Source organism: Neocloeon triangulifer, unplaced genomic scaffold, assembly GCF_031216515.1.
Source record: "Neocloeon triangulifer isolate White Clay Creek 2 clone unplaced genomic scaffold, ASM3121651v1 ptg000014l, whole genome shotgun sequence".
NCBI lineage: Eukaryota > Metazoa > Arthropoda > Insecta > Ephemeroptera > Baetidae > Neocloeon > Neocloeon triangulifer.
This window is the reverse complement of record NW_026775556.1, coordinates 21,682,542-21,702,755: the sequence shown is the minus strand read 5'-3', so window position 1 is coordinate 21,702,755 and position 20,214 is coordinate 21,682,542. Positions and strand designations below refer to the sequence as shown.

General features: G+C 37.3%; 5 protein-coding genes and 2 non-coding genes across 13 annotated transcripts; 2 read left to right on the top strand and 5 right to left on the bottom strand.

The window, feature by feature from the left end:
* Nucleotides 1-15: 15 nt before the first annotated feature.
* On the top strand, nucleotides 16-2,393 carry LOC132201481 (kynurenine/alpha-aminoadipate aminotransferase, mitochondrial-like). Of its 3 annotated transcripts, none has more exons than XM_059627665.1 (9): nucleotides 16-105; nucleotides 422-624; nucleotides 680-848; nucleotides 938-1,133; nucleotides 1,194-1,328; nucleotides 1,384-1,527; nucleotides 1,585-1,764; nucleotides 1,827-2,162; nucleotides 2,218-2,393. In XM_059627665.1, exons 2-9 carry the CDS (start codon nucleotides 465-467, stop codon nucleotides 2,260-2,262), a joined length of 1,365 nt encoding a protein of 454 aa, XP_059483648.1. In that variant the 5' UTR covers nucleotides 16-105; nucleotides 422-464; the 3' UTR covers nucleotides 2,263-2,393. The 3 variants fall into 3 exon arrangements, with proteins under 3 accessions (XP_059483648.1, XP_059483649.1, XP_059483650.1); XM_059627666.1 differs by lacking the exon at nucleotides 16-105 and adding an exon at nucleotides 115-242; XM_059627667.1 differs by lacking the exon at nucleotides 16-105 and adding an exon at nucleotides 141-242 and having other exon boundaries at nucleotides 430-624.
* LOC132201478 (calnexin) lies at nucleotides 2,391-6,622 on the bottom strand. 3 transcript variants are annotated; one of them, XM_059627662.1, is made up of 10 exons: nucleotides 6,386-6,622; nucleotides 5,785-5,971; nucleotides 5,199-5,687; nucleotides 4,885-5,052; nucleotides 4,569-4,828; nucleotides 4,286-4,517; nucleotides 4,096-4,236; nucleotides 3,750-3,875; nucleotides 3,247-3,444; nucleotides 2,391-3,192 (listed from the first exon to the last, which is right to left on the bottom strand). In XM_059627662.1, the coding sequence occupies exons 2-10, from the start codon at nucleotides 5,926-5,928 to the stop codon at nucleotides 3,118-3,120; spliced, it is 1,833 nt and encodes a 610-aa protein (XP_059483645.1). In that variant the 5' UTR covers nucleotides 5,929-5,971; nucleotides 6,386-6,622; the 3' UTR covers nucleotides 2,391-3,117. The 3 variants fall into 3 exon arrangements, with proteins under 3 accessions (XP_059483645.1, XP_059483644.1, XP_059483643.1); XM_059627661.1 differs by lacking the exon at nucleotides 3,750-3,875 and adding an exon at nucleotides 3,500-3,631 and having other exon boundaries at nucleotides 6,474-6,620; XM_059627660.1 differs by lacking the exon at nucleotides 3,750-3,875 and adding an exon at nucleotides 3,500-3,631 and having other exon boundaries at nucleotides 6,386-6,598.
* Nucleotides 6,623-7,167: 545 nt separating this feature from the next.
* On the bottom strand, nucleotides 7,168-11,633 carry LOC132201482 (uncharacterized). 2 transcript variants are annotated; one of them, XM_059627669.1, is made up of 5 exons: nucleotides 11,313-11,633; nucleotides 10,189-10,701; nucleotides 9,227-9,488; nucleotides 8,986-9,139; nucleotides 7,168-8,613 (listed from the first exon to the last, which is right to left on the bottom strand). In XM_059627669.1, exons 2-5 carry the CDS (start codon nucleotides 10,551-10,553, stop codon nucleotides 8,348-8,350), a joined length of 1,047 nt encoding a protein of 348 aa, XP_059483652.1. In that variant the 5' UTR covers nucleotides 10,554-10,701; nucleotides 11,313-11,633; the 3' UTR covers nucleotides 7,168-8,347. The 2 variants fall into 2 exon arrangements, with proteins under 2 accessions (XP_059483652.1, XP_059483653.1); XM_059627670.1 differs by having other exon boundaries at nucleotides 9,236-9,488.
* A 335-nt stretch (nucleotides 11,634-11,968) lies between these two features.
* Nucleotides 11,969-13,697, bottom strand: LOC132201486 (mitochondrial import receptor subunit TOM22 homolog). The gene is made up of 5 exons (XM_059627679.1): nucleotides 13,536-13,697; nucleotides 12,776-12,902; nucleotides 12,613-12,718; nucleotides 12,425-12,552; nucleotides 11,969-12,369 (listed from the first exon to the last, which is right to left on the bottom strand). Exons 2-5 carry the CDS (start codon nucleotides 12,893-12,895, stop codon nucleotides 12,316-12,318), a joined length of 408 nt encoding a protein of 135 aa, XP_059483662.1. The 5' UTR covers nucleotides 12,896-12,902; nucleotides 13,536-13,697; the 3' UTR covers nucleotides 11,969-12,315.
* Nucleotides 13,698-13,900: 203 nt separating this feature from the next.
* Nucleotides 13,901-18,907, top strand: LOC132201479 (multiple inositol polyphosphate phosphatase 1-like). 2 transcript variants are annotated; one of them, XM_059627664.1, is made up of 11 exons: nucleotides 13,907-14,059; nucleotides 14,116-14,211; nucleotides 14,271-14,408; nucleotides 14,470-14,642; nucleotides 14,716-14,844; nucleotides 14,904-15,060; nucleotides 16,256-16,359; nucleotides 16,411-16,523; nucleotides 16,608-16,811; nucleotides 17,028-17,188; nucleotides 18,756-18,907. In XM_059627664.1, exons 3-11 carry the CDS (start codon nucleotides 14,297-14,299, stop codon nucleotides 18,767-18,769), a joined length of 1,167 nt encoding a protein of 388 aa, XP_059483647.1. In that variant the 5' UTR covers nucleotides 13,907-14,059; nucleotides 14,116-14,211; nucleotides 14,271-14,296; the 3' UTR covers nucleotides 18,770-18,907. The 2 variants fall into 2 exon arrangements, with proteins under 2 accessions (XP_059483646.1, XP_059483647.1); XM_059627663.1 differs by having other exon boundaries at nucleotides 13,901-14,211.
* Trnan-guu (transfer RNA asparagine (anticodon GUU)) lies at nucleotides 15,229-15,302 on the bottom strand. Its single transcript has one exon. It is a non-coding gene; the product is annotated as a tRNA-Asn (tRNA).
* Trnam-cau (transfer RNA methionine (anticodon CAU)) lies at nucleotides 15,475-15,546 on the bottom strand. The gene has a single exon. It is a non-coding gene; the product is annotated as a tRNA-Met (tRNA).
* Nucleotides 18,908-20,214: the final 1,307 nt, after the last annotated feature.

The window sequence follows — 20,214 nt, the reverse complement described above, 5'->3', positions numbered from 1 at the left end:
AAAAAGCTGTATGGGGGCTGCGTTCTCCTCTGTCTCAAGGTTATTTACATAAATATTTTAGTCTGGAGAAAGCCTTCATCCAATATCCAATCCAAGATTTTGCAGGTAAATGACAAAGTTAATAATATACAAGTTAAGATTGGAGAGGGGGAATGGCATCTTCTTCTGATCATCTGATCTGAACAAAAAAACAACAACAAAAACATGCATGCAGCAGGTGGGATAACTGCTATTTTTATTTGGTAAACAAAAGTTTCTTTTCACCGTTATCTATATTTACATATATGGTTAATGTTTATATATGCGGTTTATACAGATATAATAGATAAGATTTTATGTATTTATGTATTTTTAGATTTTTTGACTGATAAAACGGATAAAACCGATACTATACAACATATCTTTTGTCTCTCACAATCAGCTTTATAGATTGAACCAATATAAGAAGAAGCTAGGAAGGTGTGATGCTGATTAATTCACTCAATCGATGCTGGCTTCTTGCAACCGTAGCCAGAAGATTTAGTTCTGCAAATCTGAAAAGTGTCAGCATGCAGAAAATTAATTATGACAGATTTGTCAACGCGCTGTCAGCCAGGAGAAAACCCTCTCCAATTCGAGAACTGAGTAATTTTTTATTAGAAATTAATTTAATTTAAAAATGAACTTTTTCTAATTTTAGCCAAGCTGTACGCAAGTGCTCCTGCTGGCACAATTTTCCTGGCAGGCGGAATTCCCAATGGCTCCACTTTTCCGTTCAGCCAAATGACTGTGGAATTGAAAGACGGGTCGTCGTTAAAAATTAGTGGCAAAACTATGGAAAATGCTCTTCAGTACCAACCTACCCCTGGGTTAATATTTTTTCTTACCAAACCCTTAAATATATATTTTTTTTATTTAATTATAAAAATAAATTTTTTATTACAATGTTCATTTTCAGGTACCCTGCTCTTATACATCAGCTAAAAAAGTTCCAGTCGGAAGTGCACAAATTAAAAGAATTGTTCTGGATGAAAAATGACTTGCTTGTTTCAACTGGGAGTCAAGATGCTCTTTGCAAAGCTTTGGAGATGAGTCTTGAGGAGGGCGACCCTATTCTAGTTCAGGAGCCAATTTACCCTGGAACTTCAGCTATTGTGAATTTTCATAGATTATATTTTGTCATTTAAAATTAACAATTTGACTAATATGTACAGATTAGGCCATTAAACGCCAAAATGGTCCCGATAGCTCAAGACGAAGAAGGAATAATTCCGTCTGCATTGGAAGATGTTTTATCGACGTTCGGAACTGCCGAGGAAGTGTCTGCCAAATCAAACGGAGTGCCAAAAGTATGGATCAGATTATTTTTTTTAATTTCATTTTTTATCTCAATTTTTATAATAGCTTTTGTATTTAAATTCAACTGGAGCAAATCCGACTGGTGCCACAATTTCCACCTTGAGGAAAAAGGAAATTTACAAAATCGTCTGCGAGTACAATCTGGTCATTATGGAAGACGACCCTTACTACTTTTTGCATTTTGAAGAGGTTCAGCCCTAAATTAAGTCAATATGAAATTTAAAATAAAAGGTTTTTAAATTCTAGCAAGACCCTGTCAGTTTCCTTTCAATGGATGTTGAAGGTCGAGTGTTGCGGTTTGACTCGTTTTCCAAAATCTTAAGCTCGGGTCTCCGAATTGGTTTCGTCACTGGCCCTAAAGATCTAGTCCATCGAATTGAGCTCCACACACAAGCCTCAACCATGCACACATCAGCTTTTTCACAAGTAAAAAAAAAATTTAGAATGATATAAATAAATATTAAAAATTATGTAAATTTTTGCACTAGGTAGTTGTGAGTACTCTTTTGGAAGAGTGGGGCTCGGCTAAATTACAGCAGCATTTTAAGTCAATCCAAAAATTTTACAAAGATAAAAGGGATTGCATGCTGGCAGCTGCAGATAAACACCTGAAAGGTCTGGCGGAGTGGAACGTACCAAAAGCCGGAATGTTCCTCTGGATCAGGGTCCCTGGAATTGCCGACACAAAGAAGCTGATCACAGAGGGTGGAATTTTGCACGGAGTCATTTTGGTGCCTGGAAAGGACTTTCTTTGCACCGACGATGCAAAAAGTCAATACTTTCGGGCATCATATACTGTAGCCTCTCCGCAAGATATTGATAAGGTGAATTTGCTATAAAAAAGTGAATCTTTTTCTAAAATACATATTGAATTTCCAGGGGTTTGAGAGGCTTGCAAATTTGATTCGAGAAGAGAACAAATGAATGCATTCCATGTGAAGGGCTCTGTTAATACATTTTGATAAACATGTTATTTACATTTTTTATATCACTAATATATTAAACATAAGTGTATTTTTGTATGCTGGAATAAAAAAAAACACCAATTTTATTTTAAACAGCACACGACTTTATTACTTAAGCACTACATCAAATTCAACTTTGAGAACAAGCTCGAAACTGGCAAACCGATATGATGCAGTAGCAAATGCAAAAATGACAGGTAAATGTGTGTATCATAATTAATTATGTATTCATCAAATCGACTCAATTACTCGTATGAACAAACAGAGGATTAATAATTGAAGATCAAACTGTTCCTGGCCACACAACAGCACATTGGAACACAACGTACACCAAAATACTCGTAATCTCGCATAAATTAAGAAATACATGGTCACTTGAATTTCACCGAGTTCAATTTATAAATGACGGTCGTCGTAGTGAAGGACGACCCACCCTTCAACATTCATTATTTGATTATCATGAGACGCCATTTGGCAGCTACGAAGGTGCGATATCTTTATGGATTTTGGGGTAATTTTAAAACAAGAAGTAAAACATTCTGAAATGTTTTGTGATCAAAAATGGAGGGCAGTTTAATACTAGCGATTATGGTTCAGAATCATTACCATAACCGTAATGAACGTCCTATACAAATTCAGCCGCCAACCATTTTATTGCTGATTTCAAATCGAGCTAATTATTTGAAGACTTGGTCCATTCAATTCTGTTATTCGGGAAATTGTTCAATCAGTTAAGAGCATCGCAAACTTAAACAAGTAAAAGGTAACAACAAAACAATCAAGCCAGGAGGAACCAAGTTTATCTTTGAAGGCGCTACTCCTTTCTAGGCCGTCTTTGTCTGGCTGTTGTTGTGGGCACTTTGGCATCAGTTTTATTATCTTCAGATTCCTAATGCAAATTCAAAAATTATTAAACGGAAAAATTCAAATTCAAAGATCAAACCTCTGCCTCCTCCTCATCCTCCTCTTCTTCTTCTTCATCTTCCTCTCCGCTTCCTTCCTCTTCATTCTCCTCTTCAGCATCACCCGCCCCATTCACTGGGGTTTCTAGTTGCCCCTTGGATGCAGGTTTTTTGGGCTCTTCGACCTCCTCGTCATCTGGCTGAGGAGCGTCAGTTTTTTTGGCGTCAGCTTGAGTGTCCTGGAAATATTTGAAAATTATGTGAGGTCTAAGTGGAGGTTGCAAAGCAACTCACAACTCTCCTGCCAGTGTCTCCACAGCAGAAGTAGAAGAAGGCAACGACTGGCAAGCCAACGACAACGATGATTACGACCCACAGCCAGGGGTACTGGGTAGTGTACGCCAACAGCCTAGTTGATAGCGAATCCTACAAGCATGGCAATCAAACTAAATTCTAGCCTACACAAATTTCAATGTGAGCAGCATTTTCAGGGATCTACAATGGGGTTTACAACAACAGATAAAATTCTCTCGGGAACCGGTACCTCCTTGGACCTGCGATAGAGGTACCAAACGTAACAGCTGATGGGTATCAAGCAGTAGATGAAGTAAATGCCCCAGTAGCCTGGTTTGTAGTTCATTCTACGCATCATTTTGCCCCACCACGTTTGCTAACACGGATTAATTTTTAATTTAAATTATAAGTAAAGAAAGACACATTAACGAGTTAACTGAAATTGACAATGCTCACATTGAATAAAAATATTCACTTTTAGACTTAAAATACATAAATTCACCAATTTAGATGTGTCCATAACTTACATCATAAACACCCTGAGAAATTAATAAATAAATTGAAGATAATTAAAAAAATGATTATTGTGTACTCACAGCTTGCTTGTCGAGTTTAATTCGCTTGATGTCAAACGAGTCAGCTGCGTACTGCTCAGCAACAATCAGACTGTCTGTGATGATGAGGTTGTCGAACATGATGTTGTCACTCATTGACCACAGTTCAAAACCAACAGCTCCCTTGAATAACAAATCATTAGCTCAACCCTATGATTGGAATTATGCATACAATTGGGGTCATCAGGAAAGGCTGGAGGTCTTCGAAGTAGTCAGGGTTGGAGATTCGGCGCGGGCGCCACTTGCCCTTATAGTTGGGGTTGTCAATCAGAGGGGGACGCCATTTGCCCTTGTAATTAGGGTTGTCAATCAAAGGACGGGTCCACTGCCCACAACCAGCAGCACTTTCACACATGGGGTTAGGAATCAAGGGTGCTTCCCATTCACCATCCATGTCGACATCCCTAATGAATAAAAGTTAGTGATGAATTAATTTCAAAACGAGGGTGACTAACCAGTCTTCAGGCTTTTCAGCGTTAGGGTCAGCAATGTTATCAGGTTCGTCGTCCAACCAACCGATCGGCTTCTCGGCAGTCTCGTCAGGAATCTGGGCAGGTGCGTCTTCGTCCCAATCGTCAGGTTTGCGAGCCTCTGGATCAGGAATCTTCTCCCTCTCGTCCCAATCATTGGGCTTGAAGTCGTTAGGATCATCGATCTCAGCAAGAGGATTCACTGGAGGGCTGACGTCTTCCAAGAGACTTCCCTTGTTGACTACCTGTTTATTTGATATATGTGTTAAATTCAATCGTGTTTGATATTTTGTAGACGTACTTTGTGGTCAACGCTGACTGAGAAAGAGTTGTCTGGGTTGATGACTAGGGTGTACAGATGAGGACGTTTGTCTTTGAAAGGCTCCTCGATGCGCTCCTTGGGCTTTTTGGCGTGCTTCTCTTCAAATGATCCATTCAGTGGGTTCTTGTGACGGAAGATGAAGTGCAACTGAAACATTAAAATGATCATTACGTTAACAAAAAAATTGTTGACTATTGATCTTAATTATAATAATATTATGATGCAGCATTTTCCAATTTAATTAGTAAATTAATATCATCTCTTAGTCTAACTTTCTAAAAGTCGAGCCTCACCTTGTTGTCATTTCCGCACTTGTCAGGTCCAAACATGATTGTGTAGGGCGTTTTGTCGTGGAACTCCTTCAGATTGATGGGTTTCCTGGTCTTCGGGTTGGGGTCCAACGAGAGCAGCTTGAGGTAGGCACCACCACACTCCTGGCCATTTTGGAGGTTGACCTCGTACTGCACAACGAACGGACGGTCACTGAACAAGAACGGCTTGTCCAACAGGGTAGCAATGGCGGCATGTTTGGCCTTTGATTTGAGCACCAGACCCTCGTCGCCAGTCACAGGGTCACGTTGAGCCTCCTCCAATTTCCACACACCGTCGTACTTTGCTATCAAATCGTCGGTGTCTTCCTTTTTGGCCTCTGACCTGACCCACCGTTCCTTGAACAGGTCGGGGTCGTCAAAGTTTTCGTGCAAGTAATAGTTGCCATCAGGTATGGGGCTGTAGTACTCCTCCACCTCTTCCTCTGCAGGAACTGCTAAGGCTGGTTTCGACTGTTGAAAAGATATTGCGCAATCATAATTGTGCTAATAATAGCTTTTGATAGAAGGTTCCAGATCAGATTGATAAGGATGTGAAAATTGTACGTACTTGTTCATCCTCTTCCTCGATCGTAACATATTCGTCTTCGTCGCCTTCGTCACCACCATAGTCCTCGTCTTCTTCTCCGGATATCAAATTGAAATTGGTGATTAAGAGAAGTCCCAGGAAAATCCAACTCAACCGCACTTTCATTGTGACGTTGCGTGTGCGACACCTTTTCAACTCAAAAAAGCACCTAAATCAAAAAAGGGCCACGTTACTCCAACAAAATCGTTTTTCAAACTTCATGATATTAAACGATTTACTTGTATTTCAATGATGTTAATTCAAAGGAAAAAAATTAAAATAAAATAAAAATGAGGTAAAAATAAGTATAAATTTATGAAATAATTCGTCAGTAAAAACTTAGCAGAATTTATGAAAATAGATGAATTGGAGTGTTATTTCATGAAATCTAATGACTCGCTTGTATCATAATCATCAAAAAATGTAAAACCTGACGGTGAAATAGCGAGCAACACGATATTACTTCAATTTAAATTGAGAAAATTAAGATAATGACAGTACAATCCATGGACGAAGAATTCGCCGTTGGAACCCGAATTTTTGTTCAACATTTAAACGAAAAGGGCGCAGCCCGCACACTTACACTCAAATTAATTTGTTAGACGAAGACTTCTGTCGCAATCTGAAGTCCTAGTTACACATTTGAGCCGAGAATAATTTAATTAAATTACCGGCGAATCGTGGAGTTCCACGATGACAGAATTGTTGTCAGCCACGGCCAGGCGGAATTGGTTCGGCGGAGCACGTAGAGGATGCGCTAAAAAGCCGGTAAGGGAGATGGGGGAGTCACCAACAATGGAAATTGAGTCTTTTCAACAATGCGCGAACGCCACTGTCGTAGCCTCTGCAGTTCAAACCCGTGCAAATGCGAAATCGAGGGTTCTTTTTGGAGGCGTGTCAAGAAGGAAATGAATTTCCACCAACTTAACAAATTTATCCCTCTAATTTGAAATAAGAAAATTTTGGAAAATTTACTCAATTTGTGAGACCTTTTAGTGTATTACTTTTTTTACAAAATATTATATTCGATACCGGCTAATTTTTTCATAATTCGCCGGACCTCTCAGCTCCCCAACTGACAATGAACCAAATTCACCACGCAATGCATTTTGCATATAAATTATTTTTTGTGTATATAGACCACAATTTTTTATAGGAGAATTTTATTTATTACTAAATTTAATTATTACACTAATCATGTTGCTTCGACTGCACTGTCTAATTTTTGCAAGGCTTTTTTAGAGCAACCCCTTATTATGTCAAAAAAAAATTTATATCAATCTTCACAATTTATTTATTTTTATATTTTATTATATTTAGGGGTGATTATCAAATTCCAGATAAATCATTCTGTGGTTTATAGTGTGTTATTCAAGGTTTATTGTCTGCAGGGATAACATGGGAGACAGATCATGATTTAAAACAACATTAAAAATTTCTTTTTTCAAGAATCCATTTTTGAGGAATATGTATCGTTTTTGCATTTTTATTTTTACCGTTCTACGTTTTGCTATTTTGTTAAATATATGTAATGGTTTTCATGTTCTTATTTCATTTTCCTGCTGGCTTTAAAATCCTTGAAAGGGAGTTGTGATTGTAGAAAATGGTAGACATTATAAAATGTTAACATATGTCAATAGTGCCTTGATCTTTTCAAGTTTGTATTCGATATTTATCTAGACACTACAAACCGCTACAAACATTAAAAGTATTTAATTAAAGAGTGTTTCTTTTGTCTCCTGTTGCGAGACTTGCGAGAGTCATAATTTATTAAATGAAAACTGCTCCTCTGCAAATTACATATTAAAATTTTATCAAAATCATTTTATTTTTAAATAAATTATTTTTCAAACTCATGGAAAACTTGTAAGACATGAGTTGAACTGGTTAATTGAAAACAAAATATCCATTTTTAATAAAATTTGGGGAGGTTGTGGCGACTGAATTAAGTCTGGGACTTTTTACATTTTGAAGAGCTATATTTATTTTAAATTATTATATATTATATTATTTCAGTAAATAATAATTAACTAATTAATTATAATCTTAAATTTTAAGAAGGTACTCGTACGACATGTGCGAAAAAGTTTTGTCATTGAAAACCTCTTGCCAACATTATTCCACTAAATATTTTGTCAGTATCAGAAAAATTTGCAAATTACCAACGATTTATATCCAAATAATTAAAAAAAAAAATCCTGCAGCATCCGGACAACATTAATATACAACTTATTATATTTTATGTCATTTCAAAGTATCCAAATCTATATATTGAAAACAATCACTTTTAAAGATTTTTTTGTCTTAAATTCCACTGAATTCTTTGATATGTTTGATTTTCACGGTCGAATCTGTCCAGCAGCTCTCACTTTGGCAAACGAGAAAAATGTGCGCTTTCAACAAAGTCATTATTTTTTTCATGATGGGCCGGGACCGGGTAACACTTTTGATCACATATTTCACGGAGTAATTAAGGAAGAAAACCGCGCAAAGCAGCGAGATCACAAAAGTTGTTGGACTTTTGAACAATTTGAACCAATTATAATTAACTGGTCGCCTTGTCGTAGGAAGGAGGAGGTACTTCTTGAGGGTTGGTCGTCGTCGGCTCCTGCTCGCCCTCCGGCTGCGGAAGCCAAATGGCGATGTGGTACGGAGGAGGTTCGCCGCCCATCAGCGACTCTTGTGCTTCGTAAATTGGTCGGTCGGACAACGATGATTGTTCCATTTGGTGGCGCACACAGAGGGCAGGCTGGGAGACACTCTCAGGTCCAGGATCTTCTTCTGGAACTTCAATCAGGGCACTTCTTGGACCTGAATTGCAAAGAAAAGTTTGAATTTTAAGTATTTTAGATTATAAACATAAAAATTAAGATAAATAAAAAAAACTAGATTTTTTTAATAGAATTATTTATTTTACCAAAACAAAAATTTTTATTCAACGATTTGCAAAAAAAAATTCCTTAATTTATTTCATCCCCGTACATTTTTCTTTTTAAAATTCATAAAATTACATAGCACAAAAAAGTATTGAACTTATAAAATAATAGCTGGAATTTGCATTAAAAAAGTTCAACGACGAGTTGATAATATTGTAGATATCATAAGAATTAGCAATTTAATTTTCGTTGAATAAACGTTCAAATTTTTATTTTCTCGATTGAAATTTAAATGAAAAATTCTCACCCAGATCGTGTGAATTGTTTGGTCCCTGCGGGGTGCGTGCGATGAAGCAGCCTCTTGGAGGGCCGGCGCTGCACAATGAGATCATACAGCCGCAGCAGAGGAGCAGGAGCAAAAGCGCGCACACCATTAAGTAGAGTATCTCTAGTCCAGACCCCTAAACGAAAATCGATTTTAGTCGCTTGGTAAAAAAGCTTTTTCTCTTTTTCTTATATACTAAAATTAAATAAAAAATTTTTCTCACTTTACTCACTTTGTGGTCCGAGTAGAACCTGGCGGCCGCCACGGAAAACGAGATCAGGGCCAGGGTGGCCCAGAGCCCACATTTGAGGCGGCCGGAGGCGAAAACCTCCCTCTGCGGTGCCGGCAGTCGAAGGAGAACTTGCTGCTGTGATGCAAGACCAGGCCCCACGGCGCCGTGGGGCAGCAGCGACATTCCGCCCCCGCCCCGGGCCGAACCGACCAACTCAGAGTTCTCCGACATGTCCTGCGCCGCGATTTCCAAACTGAAGAGCATAAAATTGCAGAGAAAATTTACAATCTTTTTGAGCTGTACACTTTGAAAAAACAAAATCGTTATTATTGCAGTTTTTACGAAGTATGCAATTTGCTCCACAGACATGTCCAGCAGGTGGCATAAATTTATTTTATATACGAGAAACGAGAATCGCTTTTTTTAATAATTTATGGTCTGGCCTAAGAGAATGATATTATATTGTAAATTTGGGCTAATTCAAGTTAATTATTTTCATTAAAATTAAATAAAGAGAAAAGCATTTTTATAAAAAAAAAATTTGAGTAAAGATTCAATATATGGAATTCTCAAACTGAGTGAGAAAAACCTATGCTCTTAAAACGTTTTACAAGATCGAAATTTCAAATTTAATTGTATCTCCCCATACTCTGAAAACAATATTATTTTGTTTCAAGAAATAAATTTTTCTATTTACAAGTGATTCATAAAGACAGATGTCTTTCTGTTGAATCTCAAGATATAAACAATACATCAATAATTTAAAATGTATGCACATTTTTTTTTTAATTTGTATTGGAAAATTAAAAAAGCAGCTCCAACTTTTTTAATTATGAGGAAAATCTTCATTTCTGAATTTTTAATTGAAAAATTAAAAATATTTCATGAAAATCATAAAACCCACCAAAAACAAATTATTTCCATATTTAAAAAAACGTTTTTTTTTTTCGAACCTTGGCTCGGCCGAGGCGAATCTCGAACTGGAGGAAGCGTGATTGGGACTGGTGGCGCGCGAGGAGGACGCGGCCGCCTGCAGCAGGGACGAGGCCTGGTGCGCATGGTGGTGATGATTGTGGTGGCCGTGGTTGTGCAGTCGGGGCCGGTGGTGGTGGCCGCGTCGCAGGCCGGCGCTGGCCGCCTGCACACTCTCGATTGGTTGGAACCGATGGACGGGGGTCACCATGACGAGGCCGCCGACTTTGCAGCCTCCCACCCCTGCGCCGCTCCAACCACCCCCACGGTGTCTGTTCGGTGAAGGGCCGTACCTGTTTCTGCTGAGTGAACACACCTGACTGCGTTTGTCGATCCAAAAATGCATCGATTATTGCAAAGGGGTTGTGAGAGAGATGCGAGGAGGGTGCTCCGACGGCGCTCACGTCCCGCAACTTTAAGTCTCTAAGGCGAGTTTTCTCATTGTGGACGGTGCGGATTTTGGAGGGTTTTGACGAAGGCTGAGTTCGATTTATCTAGAATTAGATTGACCAGGAAAATTGCACTTAATTCTGGAATTTTAATTTAATAAGTAAATAATAATAAATAATTACAAAAGTCCTAGGCCTTTAACAATTTATTTTGTTTAAAAAATTTATTATAAAAAAAATATTTTGTTTTAAATAAATATGTGAATTTAATTACTTAAGCTTATTACAGTTATTACATAAGAGATAAGAATGTAAAAATAAGTAAAATAAAAAATGTTTACTGAATTCTGTGATCATTCAAAATTTAGAATGATTTACAAGAAGAACAAGAACATTAAAATAGTAAATTAAATTTTAAAAATACAATTAAAGTGGAGATTTAAATGTTATAAATAAAATTGATTTTTTCACATAATGTATTAATTTTTCCACAAATATTTCAAGCTTTGAATGCACCCCATAATTTTTTCTTTTATCACTTTATTAAAAGATTTTAACATAAATAAAACTATAATCCCCTGTGCATACAAAATAAACAAACGCCAACGCCTTTTTCAGGGGCAAAACAAGAAGTCCTCTCAGGTTGGAATAAAAATTATAAACAGCCTGATCTAAAACTTCTTCCTATCTCTCACCTCAGCCTTCTTATTTCTCACCTTAGCAGCAGCAACATTATCTTGTGCCGAGTGCGAGTGGCATCTTTTTCTCGCTCGCTTTAATACCACTCAAGGAAGCTTCAAATCACTTCACAGCCCACCTTGCCAGCTCGCGAGCTGCGAGTGTGTTTACCCCCGCGGAGGGTTGCAGCCCCGCTCACCCCCGCAACTAATTGCACGCATCGCCAAGACGCCCCGTCGGCGAATTGATTGCGACGGCACTCGTCATGCCGACAACTAATTGCAGCCCAATCTGCGAGACAAAACAATCCTCAGCGGCTGACGAGTCAGTGTGTTGAGCGGTGGTGCGCGGCTTTGCATTTCTGCCATGCCTACTTTTATTGATTTTCCACCCTTGTATATGTGCGAGTTAGTTGCTGCTGCTTCTTTTGAGCACCACCGCACTCTCTCGCACACATAAATACTCTGTGCACACGGCAAATTTTTCTCCCTTGGTGACACAAAAAATTCTTGCTAAGCTCTGGAGGGCCATGAAAATTAATTTGAAATTTTGTGAAAAAAAGTCTGGTTAAAAATTTTTTTATTATAATCTGCCCTGAATATTATATATTGATTTGACCAGGAAATTTCGTTTTAATATAATTATGCAGATTAAAATAATTTCGAGTTTCAATAGGGAAAAAATTAAATTCTTACAAGTTTTGCTTGTTAAATGATGTAATGCCTATTTCTTTAATTATTTCATAGTTATTACAGCACAACAAACGCACACATTCCTTCAAACATAAAGAATAGCATATGAGAATGAGGAAAAACTAAACAGTCCAGCAAGACTTGTTGAAGAACTTCCCTATCATAGATAGAGTTTGAGCTCACCTTTTAAAGAAGACAAAAACAAGTTTCCGAACTCATTCAGTTTTCTTTATGCACTTCTTGCTAGACAAAAAGAAATAAATGTCTCTCTTCGATGATATTCGGCTGGTTTCATGTTTAACGAACTTGCTTCTTGCTCAACAAATATGACTACGGCTAGAGCAGAAATTTACCGTTGAGGTCCCGCACCTCCCACCATCGCTGCATTAGGGCCAAGCAGAAGCTGAGGAAGAAGAAAAACTTAATTTTTGAACTAATATCCTGGATTGATATTTTACTTGTCTATTTTGCTGCTTTTGCATTTCCTCCACCTGGATGCGCTCCGTTTCAAATATCACAGGAGCAAACAAGATGACGGCCGACGAGAAGAAGACCCACGACGAAACTCTGAGGAATGAATAGAGGCCTAGAAAATTAAAGCAAAATAAAAATTTCTGCAAATTTCGGTAAAAAAACCCAATAAAACCTTTGGCGCTGGCACAGGTCGCGGAACAAGTAGAACCCGCTGCTTTTCGCACAGGCTCGGGGAACATTTCTGTCAGGCCCCACAGTCTCTCTGTCAGAGATTCGTCCTAGAAATTTAAATTCATTAGATTAGAAAAGAAGCAAAATGCAATAATAAAAATTACCTCAACTTCCTCCTCGTCATCTTCTGTGATGGCACCGGCCGTTGGCTTCTCAGGCGTGAGATCCTTGCTGCTGGCAGACAAAGACTCCATTCCGCTGTCTGACTCTTCTGCTGGGGCCATAGACCGACTGAAAGACAATAAAAGAGAAGTTAGTAGCGCTCCAATGCTTTGTAACTTGAGATATCTTCAAATTGACTTATATGAGATTATTGCAAATTGTGATAATTATTAATGTAATTAATATTACTATAAAGTAAAAAAAAAACGATAAAATAAAAATATAATCCATAAAATTGAAAAAAAGGTGTTCAAAGTTCAGTTCAGAAAGATTTGTAAACAGAATTTAAAAATTAAAATATTTCTTATGCTCTTCCCTCATAATAATGCTCATAATTTACTGATAATTTACACTTTAAACTCGTCAACTTTCAGTCGAAATTAAAAATTTATAAAATTTTGCGAGCTGATATTTGGTCAGACACAAATTGCAGCATGCAATTGAAAGTGCGTGCATATTTTAAAGATGATTATGTATCAATTATGGAATTTCACCTCATCGAATTGCGTACAATACATTGTAGATGGAATTTTAAAGTAGTAGCAACCGGGATATCTGGGTTTGGGGGTCAAAAGTGATGTTACAGGGAGAACAAACTTTTCCATAACAAAATCAATGAAGACGAGGCCGTGATCGGAATCCCGGCGAGTTCAAACCAATTTTGAGAGACTCCTGGGGCAAATCAAATGAATTTGTGGTTACCTGTCCTCCCTTCTGCTTCCCGGCAAATATTTTCAATGTTCAAAAATCCAAGAGTCGGTAATTTTTGCAAGAATTTTACGAACGCACGGGAGATGAGCACAACAATGTGGGAGAACCAGCGATTTTCTCCAGAAATCAGCCATGGGTCGTGCGCTGTTGCCACATCACCGAGATTATTTTCAAGAAACAAAACCCGCACCTGTTTTAAACAATTTTCGAGCATTTTAGCATAAAAACTTCTGTTAATATTTTAATTTAAATATTAATTTGAATGAAAATTTCTAATTAATGGATCAGGAAATATGAAATTGCCAAAAAGTAGAAGAATTTTGTTGGTGTAGCAACAGTGGAAGCTGTGACAACATTAACATGTGGCCTTGTGGGTTCAAAAAAAAATGTTGATCGACTGCAAAGTGCAAAAACTGCAAAAACATAAATTTTACGACCATTGAGAAGTCGCACAGACTTGAATTTATTACGATGGCCACAACGGGTTTCCTTCCTTTGCTTCTACTCCTTATTTCGTACGCGTCATGTTTCCAAAAAGGAATTCTCAGTGATTTTGACAGTGATGGTTCAGGGACTTGTCGCAGCAAAAGCGTGGACGTTCACTCATTTCTCAGCACCAGGACGCCTTATAGAGTTGTCAATGGACGTTTAAAATATGACACGCCACGTAAATATTTTTAATATAACTACTCTCATTGTAATTTATATTGTTTCATTTTTAAACAGCTCAATGCGTGGCGCAACAGATCTGGATGACCATTCGACATGGGACAAGAAACCCGTCCAAATTTGTGATCGAGTCGATGCAAAATATTCTGCCTTCTTTGAGAGACAAAATAGTGAAATTGCACAGGGACGGAGAAGGTTTGCAATTCGAATAGTATTTAAAATTGGTAATAAATATCTTGTGTGTAATTATTTGCAGGCAAATTATGTGATTCGGAAGCTTCAAATTTGTTGTTTTGGCTTCCAAGATTGAACATCAGTGAAGAAAAGAATTTAGTGGCAGAAGGAGAGAGGGAACTGGAAGGTCTTGGCACCAGGGTGTTTTTTAATTTTCCCGAATTGCTATCACACGAAGAAAACAAATTTTTAAATGTAATTTTATAAAGAATTGTATTTTAATCCATTTTAATCATAATTTTGACTCATCTTATTTTGTATATTTTAGTTTCGCTACACAGACACCCAGAGAACTCTCAAAAGTGCCCTTCATTTTACAAATGGAATGTTTGGCTCAAACGACACCTCCCATGTTCAGTATTCGAAATCGCCGCACAAACATGATCCACTGTTGAGAGTGAGCAATACATTTTTAGTATTAAAAGTTTGAAAACTAATTTTACAACCAATTTCCAGTTTTATAAATCTTGCGAAAAGTGGAAAACCGAAATTGACGACCATCCAGACACTGGAATGCTCCACCAACTTGCCTTCAAAAATGGAAGCGAGTTTTCCGAGTTAAAAAGTGACGTCGCAAACCGCCTCGGACTGCAAGATAATGCTCTGACGATATGTGAGTGTTCTATAATTAATTCATTTTTGCATGTTTATCGCTTAAGCTTAAAAAAAATTTAAAGAATTACTTCTCATAAGTTAAAACTTAAGAAAATTTGGGTTTTTCACTCACTGTTTATTATTACTATATTTTTATCATTTTATTTCATTCAAATCTTAAAAGAAACGCCCCCGGGTGGGCTCGAACCACCAACCTTTCGGTTAACAGCCGAACGCGCTAGCCGATTGCGCCACGGAGGCTTCTGCCATCGCAATCTCTTTTGTTTTTTGTCGATCCGCGCTGTTGTTGGGTTTCATTGATAAAAAGCGCGCGCCTCTCTTGAGAGACTTGCGAGAGTCCAAGGCAAATATAAAAGAGGGTGGATGTTTCTTCCCTTGTGCGGTCTATGAGCATTTGAGCCTTTTAAAAAGATAGCAGAGCATGGTTTCGATCCACGGACCTCTGGGTTATGGGCCCAGCACGCTTCCACTGCGCCACTCTGCTTTATGGATGCAGGGGCGAAATGCAGTGGGTTAAATTTGATCCGACCGATGCACGCAATGCACTTGAGCGTTCGTTTTACAGTATAAACTTGTTCTTCGAAATTTTTACGAGTGGAAGTTCCAAGGAAATTGTTTTTATATAGGATAAATTAAAAAATCACGGTTTTTGTATTCATTAAGCAAACGCGATTGGCCATTGCATCATCCTTTCTCTCGCCACACACGCCCTAGTTTTGGCGGGCTCGATACACTTGAAGCGTTCATACCTGTGTGTGTGTATGAAAAATAATTGATTAATATCAAAGTTTAAGCATCGATTTCAGGAATTAAAATTTAAAAATATTAATATTTGTAATTTTCAACAAATTTAATGCAAAGATAAAAAAAAAATGATTTCTTTTTAATTCCAACAAATAATAATAGAAAATTTAGTTGCAACTGAAAATTTCATACTGCGTTAAATCATTTTTTTCCAACGGTTGATTTGTAGAATTGAATCTTCATTTGAAATCATGGGCTAGTTTCCTTTGTAGAAAAAACAAAAGCAGACACCAAACCAAATTCCACGAAGGAATTTAGAAAAAAAAATGTTAATTTCTATCATTTTTATAAAAAATTGCTGTTTTTTTTTTTCAAAGCTATGTATCAGTTCCAGAACTTTGTCTTTATTTTATCTCGTTGATTAATTAATTTTTTCAAATGTCAAAAAGTGGACATTGAAATTATGTACCAAACGTGCGCCTTCGAGTCGGCGTGGAATGAAAATGGCACCGCTTCTCCTTGGTGCGCAGTTTTTTCCAAGGAAAACCTGCAGGTACGTTTTTTGGGAAGAATATAAAGCAAAAAGTTATTGAACGCTGCTCAGGTGCTGGAATATTCATCCGACTTGAAATATTTCTGGAACGACGGCTACGGTTATGAAATCAACCACGAGCAGGCCTGTCCAATGATCCAGGACATGTTGGCGAATTTCAAAAAGTACGTGTGTTCTGATTTTAATTTGCGCAAAAGCCCGCTGGAGAAGCTGAAAAGTTTGTGCGTGACAAGAGCAATTATTTCCAGTGCTTCTCGGGCGACTCATCATGCGAAAGGAGTGTTTTATTTCACTCATTCAGGCGCGCTGCTCAAAGTGCTCGCACATTTGGGCTTGTACAGAGACAAAGAGCCTTTGCAGCACCACAATTTCGATCAACATAAGAGCTCCAGGCTTTGGCGAGTGGGCAGAATCGACAGCTTCGCCGCCAATCTTGCTGCCGTCCTTTACAGGTATTTAATAAAAATAACAAAAATAATAAAATTACAATACCTTTTTTGAATTGAACATAACAATTTCAACCAGAATCAACTTTTTTGAACATTTAAAGAAATCTAGCTTTTCTTGTGTCTTGTTTTCTTTTATTTTTTTACAACGTTAAATCTGGTGTCTACTTTTTATAAAATCCACCTTTTGTGCTGACTTAAATTTTAATTTTAAAATTTAAGCTGTGAATCTACGCCAAAAGTACTGTTTCTGCACCAAGAGCAGCCGGTTGTTGTGAAAGGCTGTCCGAGCGAGGCGCCGTACCTTTGTCCTCTGCAGCAGTTGGAGGAATTATTTCCCTCCTGCCAGTTCGATCAGATTTGCAAGCTGCCGGACTCAAAAGGTGCGAAAATTGAGCTGTGAAAATCTAGTATTTTTCAAGTTGGCTGTGTTGGGAAATAAATTTTTACGGGCAAAATCAAAACGAGATCTATTTTTGTAATTTTTTCTATCGCAACAAAAATTTCTTTGAATATATATGTCACCATAAATGCACAAGACTGCGCAAAAGGTAAATTTAGACGGATGTTGTCACACTTCTAAGAGTTAAGAGAAAAGACGTCTGGGTGTGAAACGGAGCAAAATAATCGGCGGGGTGCGAAAACCAGGGGGCGGACCGGAAGAGATTCCACGGCTGTTTTGTTGAGCTCACCAGAGTGCTAATCATAATAACCTGCGCCGCTTCTGTGTGCACGCAAACATCCTTCCCATAGGCCAGTGCTGGCTAAGAGGCCGTAACACACAATTATGTTCTCCGAGTCCTTCCTCCACGCGTCACCCATCAAGAGCCGCTTCTGAGCTCGCCTCCTTGCTCTCTTTTGATCTCTGATAAGTATTGACCATTTAAAAAAATTAATATTGAAGCTTATTGTAAATTTTCAAATTTTAAAAATTTAGAAAAGCTAAAATTTTTAAAATGGAAGTTAAAAATTCACTGGTAATTTTGAAACGTGGCAATTTTTAATTATTGATTTAGTCAAAACTCCTTAAAATTTCTTAAATATATAAGTTTCTCGTCTAATTATAATTTCATTTCTAATCGAATAATTTAAATTTTAATATTTCATACATACTCAATTAGTTCTTTAATATACATTTTATTTCTCTATTTCTACGTATTCCGTAATTATTAATCGAATCTATTAATTTTTTTTATACTTCATTTCAATTAAATTTTTTCTTCATCAAAAATAAAGGGAAAACATACAAAATCCAAATTTAATTTTTGTTACCAAGAAAATGACATTTCTTTATTTTTATTTGGCTAATTTGAAGGGGACTGAATGGGAGCTACTGCAGCTCGAGGCATTCACCCGCCACCGAATCCACCCATCGCCACCTTGTCACCGAGTCAATTAGTAAGAAAGTAAACCACACTTATTCCGTGAACTCCCTTGCAAAAAACCACGTCCTGCTTCGGTCCTGCGCGCTTTTTCCATTAATCACGCGTGAAAAATGCCGCCACGCGCTCCCGTCGCTCACTTCTTTCTTGCGATCCTTTTGTGTATTTTTACACTTTGTGCAGCGTCTCTTGTGATTTATAATGACATTAACCACACCGACTGACAACAGAAGAAGAGAAAAGCGCGTACCGAGCAGTAAACACGCGTTCTTGATCTATTTAGTTTTGCAAATCTCACGGCCAACGGTTTATTTTAACATTTTGAAAATTCGAACAACCTCTTGACCTAATAATAAAATCCTCACTCTCTCGGAGTGTGTTTGTTTTGCAAGCAATAATAATCTGTGAAATGAGCATCCAGCGTGCTCCAAAACAAACACCCCCAGTATGTGAAAGAACGAGACATCCCCATTATGCATGCGGTCGGCGTTTGAAGCCATTAACATACATTTAGTGCACTGAGAGACCCCATATTAGAATATCATTATATCTCGCCTCCTTTTCGCAGACCGGTCCCAATGACGAGAAGGAAAAAAAGAGGGTGCGCTACGTCGTGGGCATCGTTTGCTCCATAGGGGGTGTTTTTCTGCTCTACCACGCCAGCTCCGTGCAGAAGGGATCGTCGAGTGCGATCGCCGGAATCCTAGTGCCGGCTGCGATCATGGTCACCTACCTAGTCTGGGTCATGTACTCGACCAGGGCCAACAGACAGAGAACAGCCTTGGTTAGTAGCAATTTTTAAAATTATTTCATAAAAATTAAGTTTATAATTATGGCTCATTCATTAGTTTAAAATGCGTAAATAGCGGATAAAAATTTCTATCAAGACTGCTTTTTCAAAATCCTCAACTATTTTTGTTTTATCATTTTGTAGTAGAATTTCACGATCGAGGGTTGATTCATTGTGATTTGAATTTAAAGTCGGCTTTTCCTCGAGGGGATTATATGTGAGTTGTTTATTCTTTAAGAAAAACAATATCCTGCTTACATGTCTCGGCTGCAGGCTGCAGCCATAATTCATGAGCTGTGAAGTCATTTTGACAAGAATTAGTTCAAAAACCAATCTTTTTTTTAAAATTATTTCATTATTGTTTTATTATTGAATTATTATTTTATTTTAAAAGAAAAATAATTTTAAAATAGATAGATTTTTTTACTAATTCTTGTCAAGGGACCGTTCATGAATGATTTAAGATGAATTGGACAGATTTTTTTTGTTACGAGCACCACTCTGATTTTTAGATATGTTGTTAGGGTTGATGAGAAACTACTTTGACCAAATTTTGAGACAAAAATTTTTAATACTTTTTGAAATATTCGGGTTTTTTGAAAAACTAAAAAATGCCTATATCTTTGCTCGTATTAATTTTAAAGTCATGAAATTTCACCCTAGTAGGTAACTTTTTGTTCTGAACAACTTTGCTGTTGACCAAAATGTCGTAGGTCAAAGGTCAAGGTCACTAAAATGCATTTTGAGTTTTTAAGGCCCATTTTCTCAAAAAAGTGTATTTTTGATATTTTTTGTGTAAACGCAAAAAATGTAGGCCGTTAAATTCTACATCTGGTCAGCAAAATTCGCGATGGCGTTATTTTTAGTTTTTAAGATATTTTCATGTAAAATTAAAAAGATGCGTTTTGCCGATATGCCGTATTTTGATATTTTTCTGTTTTTTTATTTCTAGGAGGACTAGAGCAATGCGGTTTTCACTGTTATACCCAATTTTTAATTCTGAACAACTTTTCTGTTGAATAAAAATACGTAGGTCAAAGGTTAAGGTCAGTAAAATGTATTTTTATTTTTCAAGGCCATTTTTCTCAAAGAAGCATACCTCGGATTTTTTCCGTGTTATAGGAAAAAATGTAGCCCATTAAATTCTGCATCTGGTAGGTAAAATTCAGAATGGCGTTATTTTTAGTTCAAAAGATATTTCAATAAGTATTTAAAAAGTTCGTTTCCGTACATATTT

Bases quoted from the DNA above. Each gene is read 5' to 3' on its own strand.
- LOC132201486 (XM_059627679.1), bottom strand. From the start codon at position 12,895: ATGGCCCCAGCAGAAGAGTCAGACAGCGGAATGGAGTCTTTGTCTGCC. The intron at 12,719-12,775 runs GTAATTTTTATT...TTAAATTTCTAG, and splicing joins ATGACGAGGAGGAAGTTGAG to GACGAATCTCTGACAGAGAG. The intron at 12,553-12,612 runs GTTTTATTGGGT...TTAATTTTCTAG, and splicing joins GACCTGTGCCAGCGCCAAAG to GCCTCTATTCATTCCTCAGA.
- LOC132201482 (XM_059627669.1), bottom strand. From the start codon at position 10,553: ATGCATTTTTGGATCGACAAACGCAGTCAGGTGTGTTCACTCAGCAGA. The intron at 9,489-10,188 runs GTTCGAAAAAAA...TATGCTCTTCAG, and splicing joins TTCGCCTCGGCCGAGCCAAG to TTTGGAAATCGCGGCGCAGG. The intron at 9,140-9,226 runs GTGAGAAAAATT...ATTTTCGTTTAG, and splicing joins CGGACCACAAAGTGAGTAAA to GGGTCTGGACTAGAGATACT.
- LOC132201478 (XM_059627661.1), bottom strand. From the start codon at position 5,928: ATGAAAGTGCGGTTGAGTTGGATTTTCCTGGGACTTCTCTTAATCACC. The intron at 4,237-4,285 runs GTATGCATAATT...TTGTTATTCAAG, and splicing joins CTTTCCTGATGACCCCAATT to GGAGCTGTTGGTTTTGAACT. The intron at 3,445-3,499 runs GTGAGTTGCTTT...AAATATTTCCAG, and splicing joins GAGACACTGGCAGGAGAGTT to GACACTCAAGCTGACGCCAA.
- LOC132201479 (XM_059627663.1), top strand. From the start codon at position 14,016: ATGGCCACAACGGGTTTCCTTCCTTTGCTTCTACTCCTTATTTCGTAC. The intron at 14,409-14,469 runs GTTTGCAATTCG...AATTATTTGCAG, and splicing joins ATTGCACAGGGACGGAGAAG to GCAAATTATGTGATTCGGAA. The intron at 15,061-16,255 runs GTGAGTGTTCTA...AATGTCAAAAAG, and splicing joins AGATAATGCTCTGACGATAT to TGGACATTGAAATTATGTAC.
- LOC132201481 (XM_059627665.1), top strand. From the start codon at position 465: ATGCTGATTAATTCACTCAATCGATGCTGGCTTCTTGCAACCGTAGCC. The intron at 625-679 runs GTAATTTTTTAT...TTCTAATTTTAG, and splicing joins CTCTCCAATTCGAGAACTGA to CCAAGCTGTACGCAAGTGCT. The intron at 2,163-2,217 runs GTGAATTTGCTA...TTGAATTTCCAG, and splicing joins CTCCGCAAGATATTGATAAG to GGGTTTGAGAGGCTTGCAAA.